Source organism: Tamandua tetradactyla, chromosome 4 (genome assembly GCF_023851605.1).
Source record: "Tamandua tetradactyla isolate mTamTet1 chromosome 4, mTamTet1.pri, whole genome shotgun sequence".
In the NCBI taxonomy this organism is placed as follows: domain Eukaryota; kingdom Metazoa; phylum Chordata; class Mammalia; order Pilosa; family Myrmecophagidae; genus Tamandua; species Tamandua tetradactyla.
The window spans coordinates 195,918,354-195,938,295 of NC_135330.1; the positions used below are offsets into that span (position 1 = coordinate 195,918,354).

A 19,942-nucleotide genomic window follows, 5' to 3' on the forward strand; every position below is an offset into this window, starting at 1 on the left:
AACTATGGGGAAATGACCATACTCTAAGACTCAGGGAGCTGACAATCTACTGGGGGTGGCAGCTGGGAAGGACTGCTGGGTCCCATGGCACCCTGTGGTCACCGCATGTGACAGAAGATAGCCAGATCAATAGAAGGAATGGCATTACATGCAGGAGGGTTTTCAGGGAGCTTCATGGAGGAGAAGTGGCCGGATGAGGAGCAGAATGGCCAGGGTGGAAGGGAATCCAGGGGAAGGACGCCGCGCGGGGGAAGGCTGAGGGCAGGGCATGAGCTGTAAGGAGAAAAGTAGAAACCGAGTCTGGGAGACAGTGTTTTGGCAACTGACTCCACGTGGGGCGGGGTGCGGGGGGTGCGTGGGTGTTCGGGATCCGGGGTCCCGCCGCCGCCCCTCACAGCCCCCGCGCACTAGATGGGGAGCCTGGGGCGAGCAACTGTGCGCAGATTCAGTGGGGTCAGAGCCTGGGGGGTGCCGGCCGGGTCCCCCGGCCCAGCCCCAAATACCCCCCCCCCCCCGCCCGCGGACGCTCCCCCAGGCAGTGCCGCCAGCAGGGGCGGAGGCCAAGCCGCCCCGCGGGGATGACTAACCTCGGTGGAGCGCGCCCAGCCGCTGACCCCACGCAGCTCGCAGCGCCGCGGCCAGGCGGGTGCCCCAGGGCCCGGAGGGGTGCGGCGGGCCGACGGGGGTGGGGGGCGGGATAAAGGGCCGGGCGGCGCCGCCGCCTCTTCCTCCGCCGGTGCTCCTCGCGGGCGGGCGGCAGCTGGGGAGGGGTCGCCGGGCCCGGGACAGACGGACACGCCGGACACACCGCAGCGGGGCCGAGGAGGCTGGGCGCCGGGGACCCTCTTGGGGCGCCTCGGGCGCGCGACCGCCCGGTGCCCGTAGGAGAGCTGCGGAGGGCGCCCGGGGCGAGCCGGCGGACAGACAGACGGACAGACGGCCGGGCCATGGCGGTGGCGGCGTGCGCGCCCGCGCGGCCGAGCCTGACGTCCATCTCGTCGGGGGAGCTGCGCAGCCTGTGGACGTGCGACTGCGAGCTGGCCCTGCTGCCCCTGGCGCAGCTGCTGCGCTTGCAGCCCGGCGCCTTCCAGCTGCGCGGCGACCAGCTCGGGGTGCCCGGCCCCGGCGACTCCGGCGCCGCGCGCGGGGGCTTCAATGTCTTCGGCGACGGCCTTGTGCGCCTCGACGGGCAGCTGTACCGCCTCAGCAGCTACGTCAAGAGGTGGGTGGCCTCGCCGCGTCGCGGCCCGCCGGCCGGTCCCCATTGCTGTCCCCAGCAGCCCTGACCTTCCTGGCTCCCCACGACCCCGCCGGGCCCGCCGCCTTCCTGCCGCTTCTAGCTTTCCTCCTGGCTGATGTCACCTAGCAGCTGCCCCGCTCCCCCTGCCCCCGCCTGGCTTTCTTCCCCTCTCCTTCGCATTGACACTTTGCAGCTGCAACTTGAAGCCGCCTGGGAGGGCGCCGCGGCCAGGCAAGTGGGGGCGGCGGGGTGGGGGACCCGGCAAGCTGGATGCGTCGCGCCCAAAGCGCGCAACTGGAGGATGATGCATTCTCCATTCGGGCTCTTCAACTGGGTCAGATGAGCTCAAGTTGGGGTCACGTCCTTTGGGGGTGTTCACAGTCGAGACACATCCTGGCCGGAGATCTGGAGGGGAGGGCAAAAGGTGGGGTACAACATTCTGTGCATTTGGCCTTCTCCAGTGAGGCGACCCAGCAGTGGGAGGAGCTCACAGACTTTCAAACTTACAAATCTTTAGCCTCTCTCTTAATGTTACTTATTTTTTAATTAATCAAGGCGGGCAACAACAGAGCTCAGGGAAGTCGGGCCCTGGGCTGTGTGGCTGTGGATAAATTCTGGGGGAGAGCAGTGTGATGTGTCTCTTCCAGGTTAGGGGCGCAGAGATTAGGCCAAATCTGGGGTCTCCGTGTGATGGCTGGTCCCCAGAGGCTTAGCTGCTGGGGCACAGGGCACAGGGATTGCAGGGCAGCGCCCCGAGCACAGCCGGCAGGGGTGTGGGCCACCCCCAGCTCCCTGCACCCTTCGGCAGAGGAGGCTGCGCCCAGGCCCGACTCTCCTCTGGCCTTGTGCTTCCAGCAGGATGGCTGCACTTCTGGACTCAATGAGGGAATGAACAAATAGAGTCCGGAATCTGATTCAGAGATGAGTAAATCTGCCAGCTATTAAGATATAAAGCCTTTGCCACGGGGAAAGACAGAGCAGAGGAGGATCCTGCCTGTCGGATGGAGCTGGGAGGCAGGAGCCAGCAAAATGAAATGTTTAAAATGCCTTGCTCCCAGCTGCTGGGGGTGGGGGTAGGGGGGTAGGAACTTGCTTTTTCAAACAAAGACAGTGAGAGCTTTCGATCCCTGAAAAAAACATTCTCCAGCACGAATTTCTTCCTTCCTTTGTGAAATGGAAATTCCAACCTGTAAGTAGCGACCACGGGAAGAGCTGATAGAAATCAGTTTTGCAAAGATGAAAAAAAAAAGATAACCACTGTACATTGTACTTGAGATCAGGGTTTGAAAAATAAAAATGTCAGAATTAATTGAAATCAAGGTTAGGTTTCTAGCAGAATAAGCTTCCCCAGTCTTAGCAAGAAGTGCTGCAAAATGTAAAAGTCTGGTCATTGGAATCATGCTTTAAACACCTCCTACGTGAAGGAGAATTGCACAGCAGTGGTCCCCCGTGGTTTGGGGTCCATATAAACAGTGGGCCACAATGCCCAGGGGACACAGACCTGTCTTAGATGCAGACACTAACCAACAAATAGAAGTTCTCGTCAGATAGGCGCCTCGTGAGGGCTTCTGCAGCCTGGGAAGGAGCCAGCTGTATCTCAGGATCATTCAGTGATGGAATGAAAAACTGTCTTCCTCTCAGGGGACAAGCGATGGCATGGGAGGGAGGCTTTTCCAGCTGGGGGCAGCCTGACCAGGAGGGAACCTGGGCCAAATGGAGCCATCCTGCCAGGGCAAGAAGGGGTGCTGCGCTTTAGGGGAGCATGGCAGCGGGAGGTTTTGCCGTCACAGGTTACGCAGCAGTGCCCATACCCAAGTAGAGCTGCCAACTCTGCCCAGTTGTGTTTGACCACGGCGCTTTTGAGACTTGTATGTGGACTCCCCTGCAGAAATGCAGATGCACGCCCTACTGTGCTGGCCCCTCAGGTGGTTCCTGGGGTACTGGGTCTGGGTTAAGAATCCTTGCTCTATTAATTAATTAGATTTTTTTTTTCATTCAAAAAATATTTTGGGTGTGGGATAAACCCGGGGTGTAGGTGGAATGTTTTCTGGGCCTCACAAGCATGTGCTGGAGGTTTCATGAGAAACTTTCACAAGGAACCCCGGAAAGCTAAAAGCCGCTACCCTGATATCCTGTGGGTCAAGTTTTCGGGAGCAGGAGGATGACGCTGGTGGCTCAGCTTGTCAGGCTCACGTTTCCTGAGACTTGAACATGTTTCTCAACACATGCTAAGTCCACCCTGGGACACCTGGGCAGGGTAAGACTCGGGATGGCTGTGAAGGACTTGGAAGCCCAGAGAGCCTGTTTTGAGAATATGTGCTCTGCTCTGCAGAAGTGGTGGCAAGACCCTTCCTGCCAGTTTTTTTTTCTTTCAAACTTGGGAATTTCCATCCACATGACAGACTAAACGTGTAACACTCATACAAGGATCTAGTCATTTAATACTGTTCTAGTTTGCTAGCTGCTGAAATGCAATATACCAGAAACAGAATGGCTTTTAAAAGGGGGAATTTAACAAATTGCTACTTTACAGTTCTAAGGTCGAAAAAATGTCCCAGTTAAAGCAAGTCTATAGAAATGTCCAATCTAAGGCATCCAGGGAAAAGATACCTTGGTTCAAGAAGGCCGATGAAGTTCAGGGTTTCTCTCTCAAGTGGAAGGACACATGGTGAACACAGTCAGACTTTCTCTCTCATCTGGAAAGGTACATGGTGAACACGGTCAGGGGTTCCTCTCTCATCTGGAAGGGCACATGGCGGGCACAGCGTCATCTGCTAGCTTCTTCTCCTGGCTTCCTGTTTCCTGAAGCTCCCTGAGAGGTATGTTCCTTCTTCATCTCCAAAGGTTGCTGGCTGGGGGACTCTGCTTCTCGTGGCTATGTCATTCTCTGCTCTCTCAGAAATCTCTCATACACCAAAATGTTTCCTCTTTTATAGAACTTCAGAAACTAATCAAGACCCTTCCAAATGGGTGGAGACATGTTGTCACCTAATTCGGTTTAACAACCACTCTTGATTAAATCACATCTCCAGGGAGATGATCTAATTACAGTTTCAAACATACAGAATTGAATAGGGATTATTCTGCCTTTATGAAATGGGATTTTGATTAAAACATGACTTTTCTAGGGAACATACATCCTTTCAAACCAGCACAAATACTTAAGGTGCTTCTTGAGTACCAGGAGTGATGCAAAGCATTTCGCAGGTATTGTCTTATGAAAAGGCTGCACTATGGCTGTTGCCCCCTTTAACAGATGAGAAAATCAGAACTCAGGGAGAAAGCAACTTACATAACTAAGACGCTGTAAGCAGCACAACCAGGACTTCACGTAACATTGTCTGACCAGGAAGCCTGTGCTTTCAGCAAACTGCCTCACCTGAAATCATTCTGGCTTACTGCAGACAGCAGCAGCTTTCTTGTAAATCTCCCCAATCTACAGAGAAATCATTGGAATTACATCAGCCAGTGCACATCTCAGATAATCAGCTGAAAAGAGAAAGTCGTCCAGCCGTCTTAAGGCAGCCACTGAAAGCAGGATGTGACTTACCCTGCCTATATCTGACCAGCGGTCAGTTGGGCAGCCACCTGGGGCAGAGGCTTTGCAGGTGAGGAGTGGGGGCAGATGCACTGGGGACACGCTGTGCAGGTGCATAAGTACAGGCCTACCTGCCCACTCCTGGGGGGCAAAACAAGAACCCGAGTCAGGGCTGCAGTGTACTTAGAATTCTGCTGGGGGTGGGGGGGTGGGGCTCATCTGCACTCCCAACCCGGAATTGCTGGGCTCTGTCTGCCGCCCCGCCCGCTTCTCAGAGGCCATCTGGCTGGAGGCCAGGAGGTGGGTAAGCAGTTGCAGCTCCAAATGCAAGGGCCGGCCGGCTGGTGCCTGATTCTTGAAACTGGTTCTCTGAGGGGTCCCTGCCCAGGACAGCGACCCTTTAGAAGGACACGTGATGATGATGATGTCACCATTGTCATTGTTATCTGCCTACCGAGCTATTAGTTTTATGAGATTCAGTGCAGAGCAGGTGCAGGCGGACCGGAGGACCAGGTCATCGGCCATGGTTTGAGCCCCAGCTCTGCCGTTTGCTAGCGGAGTGATCCCAGGGGGTTGACTTGATCCTGTGTGCCTGTTGCTTTGGCTGGAAGATGAGGATGCCAGCATCCATCCTGTAGGGTTGCTGTTCAGAATTAGAGCTGTAAAGTCCTTAAGACAGCGTCGACGCACGCTGACCACTCAGCAGATGTGAGCTGTGCTCATCACCCAGCAGCCCCCAAGACACAAGTGTGTTGTGCGTATTATTGCATTTAGTCTTTCAGCAGCCTTCCCTGGGTACCTCTTGTTTGCCAGATTTTACAGGGGCGTGTGTGTGTGGTGGGGAAAATGCATCTCAGAAAGTTTTAAAAACTTACCTGAGGTCGTGGAGTCAGAAATCAAGACCAGATCTGATGGTTCCAAAGCCACGTGCCGTGGGTACACTGCCCTGGCTGTCGTCCCTGGGCTTCTTCCGATTGTATGTCCATAGCACACCTGGTCCTTGCCAGGTGCCCACTGTCGGCCTTGCTGCAGCCTCCTGCAGCCCTCACGACGTGATGCCTCCTGGGGTCCCAGCGTCCCCTGCTCTCACCACACCTGGTCCTTGCCAGGTGCCCGCTGTCAGCCTTGCTGCAGCCTCCTGCAGCCCTCACGACGTGACGCCTCCTGGGGTCCCAGCGTCCCCTGCTCTCACCATACCTGGTCCTTGCCAGGTGCCCACTGTCGGCCTTGCTGCAGCCTCCTGCAGCCCTCACGACGTGATGCCTCCTGGGGTCCCAGCGTCCCCTGCTCTCACCCACCTTTTGGCCCATGCGTTTGTCCTGAGAGAACAACCTCTCTCCTGGCACCTGTCTTAGTTCTGCAGGTGGTTCTGACTCCAGGCCCCTCCCCCCTTGTCCATCTTAATGAAGTGATCAGGACCTAATCCAGCGGAGGCTGGACACATGAATGCAGAGAGCTCTGCACTTGCCTGGCACTTAAGTGTATAAGTGATTTACTAGTTTGTGAGTGTTCTAGTTTGCTAGCTGCCAGAATGCAATATACCAGAAACAGAATGACTTTTAAGAAGGGGAATTTAATAAGTTGCTAGTTTACAGTTCTAAGGCTGAGAAAATGTCCCAATTAAAACAAGTCTATAGAAATGTCCAATCTAAGGCTCCAGGGAAAAAAGATACCTTGATTCAAGAAGGCTGATGAAGTTCAGGGTTTCTCTCTCAAGTGGAAGGACACATGGTGAACACAGTCAGAGTTCCTCTCTCATCTGGAAGGGCACATGGTGAACACAGTCAGGGTTCCTCTCTCATCTGGAAGGGTGCATGGCGAACCCGGTGTCATCTGCTAGCTTCTTTTCCTGGCTTCCTATTTCATGAAGCTCCCTGGGAGGCATGTTCCTTCTTCATCTCCAAAGGTCGCTGGCTGGTGGACTCTGCTTCTCGTGGCTATGTCATTCTGCTCTGCTCTCTCTGAATCTCCTTCATTCTCCAAAATGTTTCCTCTTTTATAGGACTCCAGAAACTAATCAAGACCCACCCAAATGGGTGGAGATATGCCATTACCTAATTCAGCTTAACAACCACTCTTGATTACATCATATCTCCAGAGAGATGATCTAATTACAGTTTCAAACATACAATGCTGAGTAAGGATTAGAAGAAACAGCTGCCTTTACAAAATGGGATTAGGATTAAAACGTGGTTTATCTAGGGGACATACATCCTTTCAAACCAGCACAGTGAGCCTCTGAGCCTCAGAGGACATGCCTTATTCCAGTGTGTCTCAAATTTTAAATGAGCACGTGACTCTCGGGGACCTCAACACGGGGCAGGGTCCAAGATGCTGAGTGTTTACAAGTTCCCGGGTGATACCAATGCTGCTTGCTGGTAAGAAGGTCTCATTTCACACTGAGACCACTTATTTCCTTACTGGCCTCTCCCAGTAGGCCTTGTGCTTCTTGGAAGCAGGACTCTTTTCTTTCCCACCTCTGTGTTCCCACCTGGTGCCCCCCACGTGGTAGCAGCTGGTGTCTGAGTCTGCCAGGGCTGCTGGAGGAGATTATGGAGCAGATGGCACACACTGCTTGGCCTGTACAGCAGGACTCTGTCGTCTGGAGGCTGGAAGTCCAAAATCAAAGTGTTGGCAGGGACATCCGTGGGTACAGGCAGGGGCTTGCCCGCTGCCCCATCACATGGCCTCGTCTCCTTCTGTCTCCTCCTGTGTCCACATTCCAGACATATTGGATTAAGGTCCATCCTCCCTGATTCTCTTTGGCCTCCCCTTTCCTAATAGGATTGTTGACAGTCCCGTTCATGAGTGAGTGCACAGCTACAGGGCTGGGTTAGGACTTGAGCATGTCTCCGTGGGGGACACGATTCAACTGCAATACTCGGTAAATGTTTTCTGCGTGAATAAATGAATCTTCTGCCTCATCATGGTGTTTCACACACATCTCAGTAACTGCTGAATGAATGAATGAATGAATGTGAGTACCCTTGATTTGAGCTACAGATGTTAGAGCGATAGTCTGAAAAAGTTACTTAATTTCACTCAAAAAGAAGGAGAGGAAGTGAAAGAGAAGGAACGCCTGAGGGCTCAGAGTGTGGTTCTGCCTGAGGCTGGCGAGTTGACCCTGACACACAGAGCAGGGTCTCCCCAGGGGAGCCTGTCCCCGAAAACCTGTGGGTGGTGTCTCAGCAGGGCATCGTGAGCGCAGGCTGGGTGCCTCCCGCAGAAGGCTGGCGATGTGCACGCCTTTTTTTCTTGGCTCCACCCCCCCGTGTTGTTTTAAATGGATGCGCCCACACTCAAACACACATATCTCAGGTGCAGACCATGGCTTTGTTTTCCCGATTTACTGAGCAGAAAATTGTCAGAACTAAGGGAACTAAATTTGGGACAGCTTCTCAGATCATGCCAGAGACGCTTGGAAAACTGGAGGCGCCTCTGAAGGAAGGTGAGTTTCTTAGTGGATGGGTGGTCCTTGCTAGGAGCAAAATACAGCCCTCTTTCTCGGACTGTCTTTCAGACGTGTCTTCATTAAGCTGTTCCCTTTAATCTTCCCAACTGAGAAAATGAAGAAAGAAATTGGAGCAGGGAAGGAGAAACACTTGCTCATTTATCTTTCAGCTCTTCTGATCCTCCTTGTTTCAGGAACCTCAAATGATCAAAGCCCTGGTTGTGTCCAAAGCTACAGACCTTGACCTTCAGCCCAGCAGGGCTTGCCAGGGTTAAAGATGAACTCATGTTTGTGGAGCATCTCCTGTGGCTCCAGTGCAGATTCGCATGTATAAGATCCTGCATTTAATCATCACATCAAGGGAAATGCGATTGTGCCTCTTTTACAGATAAGTCAGCAGGTTCAGAGAGGTTAAGTAAGTAACTCAAAGTCACACAGTAAATTGTGGCTCTGGAATGGAGTTCACATAGCTGGTAAATTAGGACATGAGTTAGAGCATTTTATTTCGAGTCTGATTTTTGCTATATTGGCCTGCCCTCCAAGCTCTTGATTGAAGTCGGGCTTTATAAATCTTCTCAAAACATTTTGGGTACAAGGAAAAAAGCACTGAAGAAATGAAAGTTTAAGGAAACTGTCTGCCTTAAAACTGTTTGCTCTTCATCCCTAATGATAACTTCAGGAAATATAATAAATATTCAGTATACAGAATCAATATTTGCATTAGTAATTCAGAAATATTCATAAGTAAAGATTAAATAACTAGTCCCTGATGTCATCTAGTAATGTGCAGCTGAAAATAAAATGAGTGACTAAATGTCAGGGACTTAACTCCCGGTGACACTCACCGCCCAGATCCTCTGATCTTTTTGGACTTTAGTAATTAATGGATTCAGATTTTACAACAGTGAACTTCAGAGGAATGCTCGTGTTCCTTTGTTTCACTCAAAGTTTGGACTGTTTGACGGTTGGAGCCTCACAGAGTCCAGGAGTGGGCGCGGTAACAGGGCCTGTCTGGCGTGTGCCTGGCTGTCGCTCAGGAGTTCACTCAATAGGGCTCTCGCCACATTCCCTTGACTGGGGACGCTGGAGTCTGAACTCTCGTGGAAGCAGCCTTTGCACGGGGTGACAGCCAAGATGCTATGGGGTGATGGGGCCAGCCTGGGGACCCTAAAAGCATCTTTGTCAAAAGAAGATTGGGTTGCGTTGAAGAATAGTTCCATTATTCGGGACATTTTATTAAATTTAGACTCCAAAATGGGTAATTCCTGTACATTTTAAACTCAGCATAAGACTTCCCAGAACTATCCCCTCCCAACCCCCGATTCTCTGGCCCTGCCAAGTACTGGCTCTCGGAGCCCTGTAGTCATCTAACCGCCTTCCGCACAGCACTGCGGCAGAGATGCCACGTGCACAGCCTAGAGGATGGCAGTCAGCCTTGGGCACCGCAGGCATAGAGGGGGCGCCTTGGGGGGTGTTACAGGGGCTGGAACGCCTGGGGCACCCCCAGGCCGTGGGAGAGCGCGTGCACCTGGCTCAGGTGAATGTGGGTGGCACGTGTGTCCCCACCCAGCATCCCACATCCCTCTCTTCCATGTCGACTCCAACCAGACTCGCCTTTTCTCTCTCTCTTCCTCTTCTGCTCCGGGACTCTCTCCCCCTGCCTCCCTGTGCGTCTTCCCCTCACCTCTTGAAGCAGTCACAGGCTGCCCTCTCTGCCTCTGCTCACCCCTTCCCAGGCCTCCCTTGCCTGCCCTGAGCTGGACTGTTGGTAGGAGAACATGGGAGAAGGCAGGGGGCTCCCTGTGCTGCAGCCCTCCCCCCTCCTCCCCCTCCACACCCCACTTCCCAGGCCCTGGGCTCCTCGGGTGTAATGAGGTGTGGATGCTACCAGGTGCCCAGCACAGATAGGTGCCTAGGGAATAGTAGTTGAAAGAATGAATGAAGGTGAGGGAATGAGCCCGGCGAATCACACACGGGCCTCCTTTTCCTTTCTTCTCTTTTGCTTCCTTTCTGCTGTACCTTTTGGTGGTTGGTCAACTGAGAAAAAGCAGATGGGGAGAGAAGGCCAGGGAAATTGTCTCAGCTGAAAAGGAGCACAGGTGTATCACTTCTTCAGGGCTCAGAGGCTGCCCCCTCCCCCTTCCCACTGCACTCTGTCAGCTCAAGGAAGGGATGGAGGGGTGGGCAGAGAGGCGGGGCCTCTGGCTTCCTGTTGCACCCGTGATTCCCCAGGCCCTGCCCCGGTGTGTGCCCACCCTGCTCCCGCCTCCCTCCCGTTTCCCACCTCCTCCTCCCTGCCTCTGGCTGGCCTGTCCGCCCCTCGGTGCCAGTGCCTTGGCTCCTCTCCCTCCTGGCACGCTGCAGCACGGCATCCCGCTCCGCACCCCCGGAGCCGCCCTCACGCCGTCCTGTCCCGGGAGATGGGCTGTGACGGGGAGGCTCCTGCGCGGGGCAGGGAGCAAGAAGGAAGAGAGGGCTTTGGAGACGCTCCGCCAGGGGCCGGATCTTAAAAGCTCTCAAAGTCAGGCGTGGGGGGCCCAGAAGAGACAGTAATGACGGATTTCCCGGAAACCAAGCTGGGGGCCGGCAGAGCGCACGCGGTGTCTTCCCGGCCTGGGGCTTTGCTGCGCGCGCCTGCCCGGTCCTGCCCTGGGGCGCTGGTCTCTGAGCGAGTCAGGGACTGTCGGCACAGGAGGGACGGCGAGGCCTTGGGCCCTGGCTTTGGGTGCAGGACTTCCCCGAGACTGTGAACTCTTGGGCAGGCACTGAGCCCACTGGAGGGGAGCGTCTGGCGCCATCCCCACCCTGGCTGGATGGGACAACGCGACCCGCTGCCGCGAGCAGAGAGCAGCCGCAGCCGCTTGGCCACCCGTCCCGGGCTCGCGGGCGCGCGGTGAAGCAGCTTAGGCCACGCAGGGTCGGCACAGACCACCTTCCGCCAGGGGCCGGGCCGTCTGCTGTGGGCACCCAGCTTGGATTTGGCTGGAAAATGAGCTGGGCCCTGGCAGGACGCGAACTTGCCCTTGTCCCTGTCCATGTATCAGCGCTGTGCATAAAGATACGGGAAGGCCACTTGGGCATGCGAAGGGCAGCAGGGGAAGCTCACGTGCGAGTGACAGGGTCAATAAGGTCTCCCCAGGTTGCAGCAGGGCACCACAACCAGGGGGGCCAAATTTAGCAGGACATCGGGAAAAGTCTAATGATTGCATATTTTTTTTCCCCACTACAAGAGCTTGGGCTTAGGGGAGCCGCAAGTGAGTAATAGTTCGTGTGACCACGGTGGCTGGGTTGTCTGTGGAGGGGCTGGGTGGGTCATGGAATTGGGAAGGGTGAGGCAGGAGAAGAAGGAAAAGAAAAATGTTCATTGTATGACCTGGCCAGACTCCCCAGTATATGAGAAGTCTCCCCTGGAGGAGAGACAGCTAATCCCACTAGCCGAGTGGGTGTCATTCATTCTCCTCCACAGGGACTAGAGCACGGGCAGCTTCAAAAGGCCTCTTACAGCCTGCAGGGATGGATGTGCGGGCCGCCCCCGGGGAAGGCTGCCGTGGGCGCCAGGCATTGCCCCCGGCACCCCGAAGACCCGGAACAGATCCCCAGCTGATGCGTTGATGCACATATGGGGGAAGACTGATGATGTGTCATGGCAGCCTCCGTGTGATGACACTTTTCGGGGGACTTTGCTCAGGGGCCCGAGGATGCACGTGCCCAGCTCACTCCCCCCCATCTGGATGGAACCATAATTACAAGTGCAGTGACTCTGCTTCTCCATAGGTACGTGGAGCTGACCAGCTACTGCGATTATAAAGACTACAGGGAAACCATCCTGAGCAAACCGATGCTCTTCTTCATCAATGTGCAGAGAAAAGACAGCTCCAAAGGTGGGTGTGGACGTATTTGTAATTTGGGCGCCTCTTGCTGCGGCTCGCAGCGTGCCCATGGGGAAGGAGTGGGGTGTGGGGGAGGCAGGGTGGGTGTCAGCATGACAGGGCCGGCGGCAGGGGGCCTGGGCTCTGAGGATGTCTGCAGAAGCCGTCTGTCTGAGCTGTCTGTCCACTCCCTGTCTGACATTTTGACCCCTCAAGGGTGGACAATGACGATAGTCTATAAAACACTGCTGCTGTCGATCGAACACTTACGGTGTGAGGCAGGTTTGGAGGAATGAATTACCCCAACAGCCCTGTGGTTGTCATCTAAACGGGGACACTTCTGAGCGGAGAGTCAGCACTTTCAATACTTATGCTGGGACAAGGGTAGAAAGAGGCACTGACCTGGGCGAATTGCCAATGGTCATTCTGGCTCCATCATAAGTCCTTTTTTCAGCATGGGCAGGCTCTGGGAATTGAACCCCGGTCTCTGGCATGGCAGGCAAGAACTCTGCCACTGAGCCATGTTTCACCACCCCATAAGCCCTTTTAATATCCCCATTTTACAGGTGTGGAAACAGATAAAGAAGACAGAAATTATAGATGCTTTTATGTGTCATGTTATGTCATTAGAATTTCATTTGTAAACACATTTCTTTGTTGTTTCTTCCAAGAGATCAGATTAGCTGGCAATAACTGTGCTAACTAAACTCCTGATTTGAAAATATCTCTATTTCCCTTCTTCCTTCTGCTCTCTCAGAGGGACGTGTGGGGAGTATCGTTGGCATTATGTTCCATGGTAGAGGTTCAGTTTCTTAGACCTGCTTCCAAAAAACATTTGTTAAAGGAGTTCACGGTGATAAGAAATGATCTGCAGATTCCAAACAAACTCCCTCAAATGTTGGCGCTCATTCCCGTCCGCGGCCCTCTCCGCTCAGCTCGGGATGTCAGGTCTTGGTGCCGTCTTGGCAGTAGAGACAGAAAGAGGGTGGTGCCTGGGAACGAGCGCCAAGGCCGTCCGAAGATCTGAGACCCTGACGCCGCCTGGCTGTGTGATGACCAGAAAAGCCAGAGAGCTCTCCAGCGTGCAGCTCAGAGACGAGCCAGGTACACCTGCTGCCTCAGGCTCTCAGGAGGTGTCTAAAAAGAACAAGAGACCTCTCCAATTTTATCACTTGAAGGAAAGTACAGGAAATGATGCATGGAAGGATTTGTGAACAGCCTACAAAAAGTGTACAATTGTGTGACACCTACAAAACAGGTACAGGAACCTAATACTGGTTAATTAAGAGAAAAGTCATAAAATGAAGGGCTTTTAAATAGAAACATAAGATGACGAAGCTTAAATCATGAAAATTGTGATTGAGGCCACATACCCAGCCCAACTGCATCTTTGTGCAAATTGGAAAAAGCCACCATTTCCTTAGACAATGTATTATGCCTCCCAGAGATTTGTCATGATGAATATACAAATAGGGCAGGACTATGAATGCAAATGGTGTCTGTTTTATTTGCTAATGCTGCTAGAATGCAGTATACTAGAAGTGGGTTGGCTTTTATAAAGGGAATTTAAGTTACAAGTTTCTCAGGTCTAAGGCCATAAAAATATTCAAACTAAGGCATCCACAAAAAGCTACCTCGATTCTGAGGAAAGGCCAATGGCATTCAGGGTTTCTCTGTCCAATAAGAAGACACACGGCAATTCTCTCCTGGTCTCTGGTTTCAAACAGCTTCGCCAGAGGCATTTTCTTCCTGCATCTCCAAACATCTCTGTGTCGGCTCTGAGCATTTTCCAAAACAGTTTCCTCCGAAAGGATTCCAGTAAGCGGATTAGGACCCACCTTGAATGGGTGGAGACTCATCTCCATGGAAACCACCTCATCAAAGGGTCCCGCCCACAGTTGGGCGGGTCACAGCTCCATGGAAACAACTTAATCAGAAAGATCCTGCTCAAACAATAGATCTGCCCCCACAGGATTGGACTAAGACAAAGAACATGGCTTTTCTGGGGCACACAGCAGCCTCAGAGCAGCACAGTGCCCCTCTGAGCAGTGACCGTCCTGCCCAGCACTCCAAACTGAGCATGTCTGGGAGACGGGAGGTCTTGGTTTGGTTTGCATGAAGGTTAATTCAAGGTCTCAAGGTGCTGGTTCTATTTGTTTATCTCTCCCCTGAAGAGGAGATAAGGTTGTTTAATTGTATCTAAACTGTCCTAGAAAAAAATAATTTGGGAGAAAGGAAAACATGGGTAGGAAAATAGTCAGGTAAAGTCAATGCAAGGGTTAGTGTGAAATGTGGTCCTGGCAGAAGAAGCCCTTGCTGTTGGCAGAGCCCAGGTGTGCCTCTAATGCATCCCAAAGCCAGCATGGCCCTCTTGGCAGCACCATGACCACTCTGGACTTTAAACAAAGGGGCCAGGGTCCAGGTGTTTCCTGAGAAAAAACACCCAAGTAAAGAACACGGAGGCTGGAAGAGTTATGAGTGGCTGATTAATAATATTTCCCATTTCCAAATGAATAAACAGCCTGTGCTTAGCGTAGACGGTGTAGAATTGCACTTAAGGAGATATAAAAGAAAGAGATAAAGAAAGGAAGGAGAGAGGGACGAATAGAGGAAGAAACTCTGAGAGGACAGAAAGACAGAGACATGGTATTTTTTCTCAGCGGGAGGCTCTTTTTGCCACTTGGGATTGTGCTGGGGGTGCAGGGAGAATTGATCTCAACTGCCCTGACTCTGAGAGCCCTGGAGTCTTAGCATATGAAAACCCTTTTCCAGGCGCTGTAGCCTGTGAGTTCTTAACGATAAAATTTGCGGCAGCATCTTATTTATAAAGATGTTGGATTTTGAAGTCAAACAGCTTGAGGCTAGTCTGATAGAGGAAAAAAGATTTCCCCAATAAGCTAGAAACTGAGAAGACGGTTTCCCAGAGCAGGGTAGGGTGGGGGTGGCTGCCGAGCAGCTGGGCTAATGTTTTATGGTCCATCCAGAGCCTTAGGAACTAGCCGAGCCTCGATCTCTTGGGAGTGCGGGGCGGCCAGGCGTGAGCTGGGACGTGTGCCATCAGAGCTCATGTCCCACTCAGCGTCTCTGGGGCTCCAGATCTGCTCAGAATCCTGCTAGCCAGACAGGGCTCTTCAACAAAAACAAAACCCTGATTTATTCAGGTAGGTGCCTATATAAAGAAGGTCTGGCTTTCCAGACTTAAAGGTGGTTCTGGCTGCAGTGTTGAGGGAGGTTAATGTCCTGGGTCCTGAGGCTCTGTTGACAAGTTGACCCCAGTGGGCCTGAGGTCTTGCTGCAGCTCCTGGAGAGAGTGGGGAGAGGCTGGCCCCTTGGAAGAGAAGGCCAGCCCCCCAGGGGGAATTGGGGAGCAGGGCACTGGGAAGCCTCTTCCCGGGACTTGGCTGATTTTGAGGAAATGTTAGAGAGAGCAGGGTTGTTTAAATATCCAGCAAGGCAGTGACACGAAAACCAGCCACTGAGATTTTTCACTTTGGCTTGTAATGCTGGAGGCATGTGATGGAGGCTTGCTTTTTATCTGGGATTGTTAGAGCTGCACTTTTAATTTCCAAGATTAACTGCAGCCTTGGGAGAGCTGATTTTCTAACCTACTTTGATGAAATCCCAGAGCCTCCTTCAAACCTGCACAATTCTCAGAAATGTTAATTTCTAGGAATGTGGTTAGGCTTTGCGGAAAGGGTTGGAGGGAAGGGCAAGGGAGGTTGCAAATGAATCAAGCCTCGAAATGAGGTGGTAACTGCTGCTCCATCAAACCCTAACGAACATGCTACATCCCACATTTTGAACTCTGCATCTTAATTTCTAGAAAAGACGTATGCATTCCTTGTGAACACGAGGCACCCCAAGATAAGAAGACAGATAGAGCAGGGAATGGACACGGTCATTTCCTCGGTGATTGGAGAAAGCTACCGGCTGCAGGTGAGCTCCAGCCTGTCGGAATGCAGGCGTGCTCCCCACAGGGAAGGGATCAGTACATTTGCTGTAAGGACCCAGACCAGCAGCCTTCACTTAACTCTGTCTAGACACTTCAGCTCTCCACTGCCTCACTATTGCTACCAATAGAATGGGCTTAGTTCCTGCCAACTTATTAGACATGCAGTCAGTGTAATTAAGACAAATGTAATTTTGACCTAGCAGTTCAAACTCTCTGGATGGAATGTGATGCAAATGTATAGGTCTGTTTGAAAAAATAAAGGCAACAGTTAAAAAAAATCTATCAGAATGAAAGAGAAATAAGGGGTAGGTATGATATTTTGGATGTTCAAGCATTTGTTAATTCTATAATATAAACATTATAGTTGTGTTCATGAAACTAATGAAATGTTTCTTTCTCCCTCAGTTTGATTTTCAAGAGGTAGTCAAGAATTTTTTCCCTCCTGGAAATGAGGTGGTTAATGGAGAAAATTTGAGTTTCGCGTATGAATTCAAGGCTGACGCATTGTTTGATTTCTTCTATTGGTTTGGGCTCAGCAATTCCACAGTCAAAGTGAATGGAAAAGTTCTGAATTTGTCAAGTACCAGCCCCGAAAAGAAGGAGACAATTAAATTGTTTCTGGAAAAAATGAGCGAACCTTTCATTCGAAGGAGTAGTTTCTCTGACCGAAAATTCAGTGTAACTTCCAGAGGTATGTTAACATGTATAAAGTAAAAGGGTAGGATAATGTGATGGAAAATGAGAGTTAATTAATTGAAAAAGTAGGGCCTATTGATGAAGGAGAAATATATTCTTACGTAACTCAGAAAATGAGAAGTGGATGGTTTTACTACCAAAAAAAAATCGAGGGACTTCTCCTTTTTGGCTCTTTTGAGTTATATCTGTGCAGCACAACTAGAAAATAATTTTTAAATTACGATTAATTTAAACATTACTACTTAATTAAATATAAACCCTAGTTTTCATATAATTAAAGAATGCTGCTTTCCTGATACACGTATTCCATCTGGGCAACAAAGCGTTAGCTAAAATTATCAATTGGTGGAAGGGCCGTTACAGGCAAGCTATCTTTAATAATACTTGGGAGGGTTCTTTGGATCTTATAAGAGCAGGAAGGAACACCTGGAGAATGCTTCCTCTAACCAACTCTAAATTCCATATGCTGGGTTCCTGACCTCCGTCTTCAATGCCCCTCACCAGGTGTTGGGGTGAGACTTCTCAGTGTGGTGTGGCCGAGACAGAATGTATCAGTTACGTCTTGTCTGGATTTGCCTTCTGCTGAGCGCTCTCTCTGTCCCACGCTAGTCTGGGCTTGGAAAGAAACTTCTTTGAAGTAGGATCCTTGCTGCTAGTTGCAAAAAAGCTACCAGTGTCTATGAACCTGCCGTTTTCTCAATGTGCACATGTAAAATACAGAGTAGTAATTAATTCTATTTAAAGGCAGTTGCTTTCTTCCCATGTTTACAGCAAAAAAAGCTTATTCCTAGCAATTTCTATCCTAGACATTCTTTGTGTGTCTCTCTGACTCTGTCTGTCTCTGCACGTTGTTTTAGCTGTGTTGGGTGCTTCTCACAAAGCTGCCTTTGTGTTCTGCTCCACTGCAGCCGTGGGGCGGGGGGAGATGGTGGAATTAGTCAGGGTTCTCCGGAAAAGCAGAACCAACAGGACGTGTGTATAGCACGGGTGTTTAAAGAGGTTTATTATAAAGAATAAATCATTGGTCGTGTGATTGCGGGGCTGGCAGGTCTGAATTCGGCAGGGCAGGTCAGCAGCTGGAAGCCCCAGAAGGGGAGATGGTGAAGGCCTGAGCCCAGTTCCTTAGCCTGGAAACTCAGAGGGGAGCGGAGGGCATGGACTTGAGGGTGAATTCCTCCTGAGCCCCTAACCCCTGATTCCAGCACTTAAGACCTCCAGCCGAGGCCCCCGCACAAGGGCTCAGCTCCTGAGAGTCAGCCTGTCAGAGCAGCTGGTCCCGTCTATCGAGCGCTGCCCAGCAGCAGCCCGGCCAGGTTTTGACCACACGATGGGACCCTGTGGCCTGGCCGAGGTGCCACGTTAGTTAGCCATCACGGGGGTTATACTCTGATCCTTCTGAGGGGAGATGAACCTCTCCGCTTGTGGCAGGGCCCAGACGCCCTGGCCTTCCTGAGACCCACTGGCCACAGCCCCCTGGGTGGGGGGTAGCCCTGCCCCCTCCCATGCCCTCAAACCTACCTCCGTCCAGGCACCGAGTCAGCGGTCACAGTCCTGCAACCTCCGCCACCCCACACCCCAGCACGTGGCACCTGCGTCCCACTGCCTTCGGGGATGTCGCCCAGGGACGCAGCCACACCCGTTTCTGTCGAGCTTTCAGGGGGAGCCAGGACTCTGTCAAGGATTCAGTAATGATGTGTTTATGAACTTCCTCCCCAGTGATGCCAATAACTCACGTCCTGTTTACTGTTTTTAAGGTTCACTCGATGATGTTTTCAACTGCAGTCTGTCACCCAGACCATCTCTAACAGAGCCTCTTCTGGCAGAATTACCGTTTCCGAGTGTTCTGGAATGTGAAGAGACCCCCAGCCAGTGATCCTGATTGGAGTTAGCATTCTAGGCCTGGCCAGAACTGAAGGCAGGGGTGCAGGGGTGCAGGGGAGGTGGGAGCAGGGGTGCAGGGGAGGCAGGGCAGGGGTGCAGGGGAGGCAGGGACAGGGGTGCAGGGGAGGGAGTGCAGGGGTACAGGGGAGGTGGGGGCAGGGATGCAGGGGTGCAGGAGAGGGGATGCAGGGGTGCAGAGGAGGGGATGCAGGAGTGCAGGGGAGGTGGGGGTAGGGGTGCAGGGGAGGCAGGGGCAGGGGTGCAGGGGTGCAGGGGAGGTGGGGGTAGGGGTGCAGGGGAGGCGGGGCAGGCCTTCCACCCCCTTGCAGTTCCCCCCTCCTCCTCGGCAGCTACCAGGCCTGCTGCTTCCTTTCCCCCGGCTGCGACAGCTGGGCAGGCCCCGTGCTGGGCCCCCTGGCCTGCGTCCCGCACTCTCCACTGCAGAATCCCGCTCTCTTAGCATTTCACTTGGTGTCCTGGCATCCTGGGGACTTTCCAGCAACTTTTGTGGGAGGCATCTGACTCGAATGTGGGGTCAGATCAGGGGTTGGCCCTCTGCTGGGGGTACCCCTGTCTGAAACCCCCCTGCAAGCAGGGGTTTTGGGGTTAGCAGGGCTGCTCTCTGGGGAGCCTCCTGGCCAGGAGCCTTTGGTGGCTGTCACCAGGAAGCGAGTGCATCTTGCGTCCTGCCTGCATGAAGCCCTGGGCAGTGTTCAAGTTGGAGGTCACGGTGCACGGGCCAGGCTGCTGGACGGCGACCCTGTGCCCACTGCCTGCAGCTTGAGTCCCCACAGCCTCCCCCGCACCAGGTGACCGAGTTAGAGGGGAGCCAGCTGAGAGGACACTAACAGTGGGGGAAGCACCTCGTCCTGGGCATTTCAGAGAAGCCTTCAGCAGCCCTAACATGAAAGGCAAAACAGACGGAAACCATAACGTCACCATAATACATTGTTAGTCAACACGTTGTCATCTCACAGCTCTAATGGACTTCTTCAAAAGGAAAAAACATCCTAACCGCATAGGCTTATAATGAGGAAAAATCATGGGCCCTGAGTATAATTTTTCTATCCTTTTAAAAAAAGAAGTGTTCCAGCATTATACATTTTGATAACATGACTGATTGTCCTTTCATTTATGTGGAAATGCCGTATACTACTTTGTGCAATTAAAACTCTTCTCAGTACTCAGTGTACAATTGATTACATTTGTGTGTGACTCTTTCCACTGTGGTTCGTTGGTCACATACTTGCCTGTAACTTAATAAATTAGAGCAGGGATTGTGGTTTTCACGGCACTTCCCCGAGAAGAACCTTTT

General features: G+C 52.3%; 1 protein-coding gene across 1 annotated transcript; it reads left to right on the forward strand.

The window, feature by feature from the left end:
* Positions 1–947: 947 nt before the first annotated feature.
* MEDAG (mesenteric estrogen dependent adipogenesis) lies at positions 948–18,848 on the forward strand. Its single transcript, XM_077158968.1, has 5 exons — positions 948–1,222; positions 12,004–12,110; positions 15,922–16,034; positions 16,456–16,741; positions 18,501–18,848. The coding sequence occupies exons 1-5, from the start codon at positions 948–950 to the stop codon at positions 18,617–18,619; spliced, it is 900 nt and encodes a 299-aa protein (XP_077015083.1). The 3' UTR covers positions 18,620–18,848.
* Positions 18,849–19,942: the final 1,094 nt, after the last annotated feature.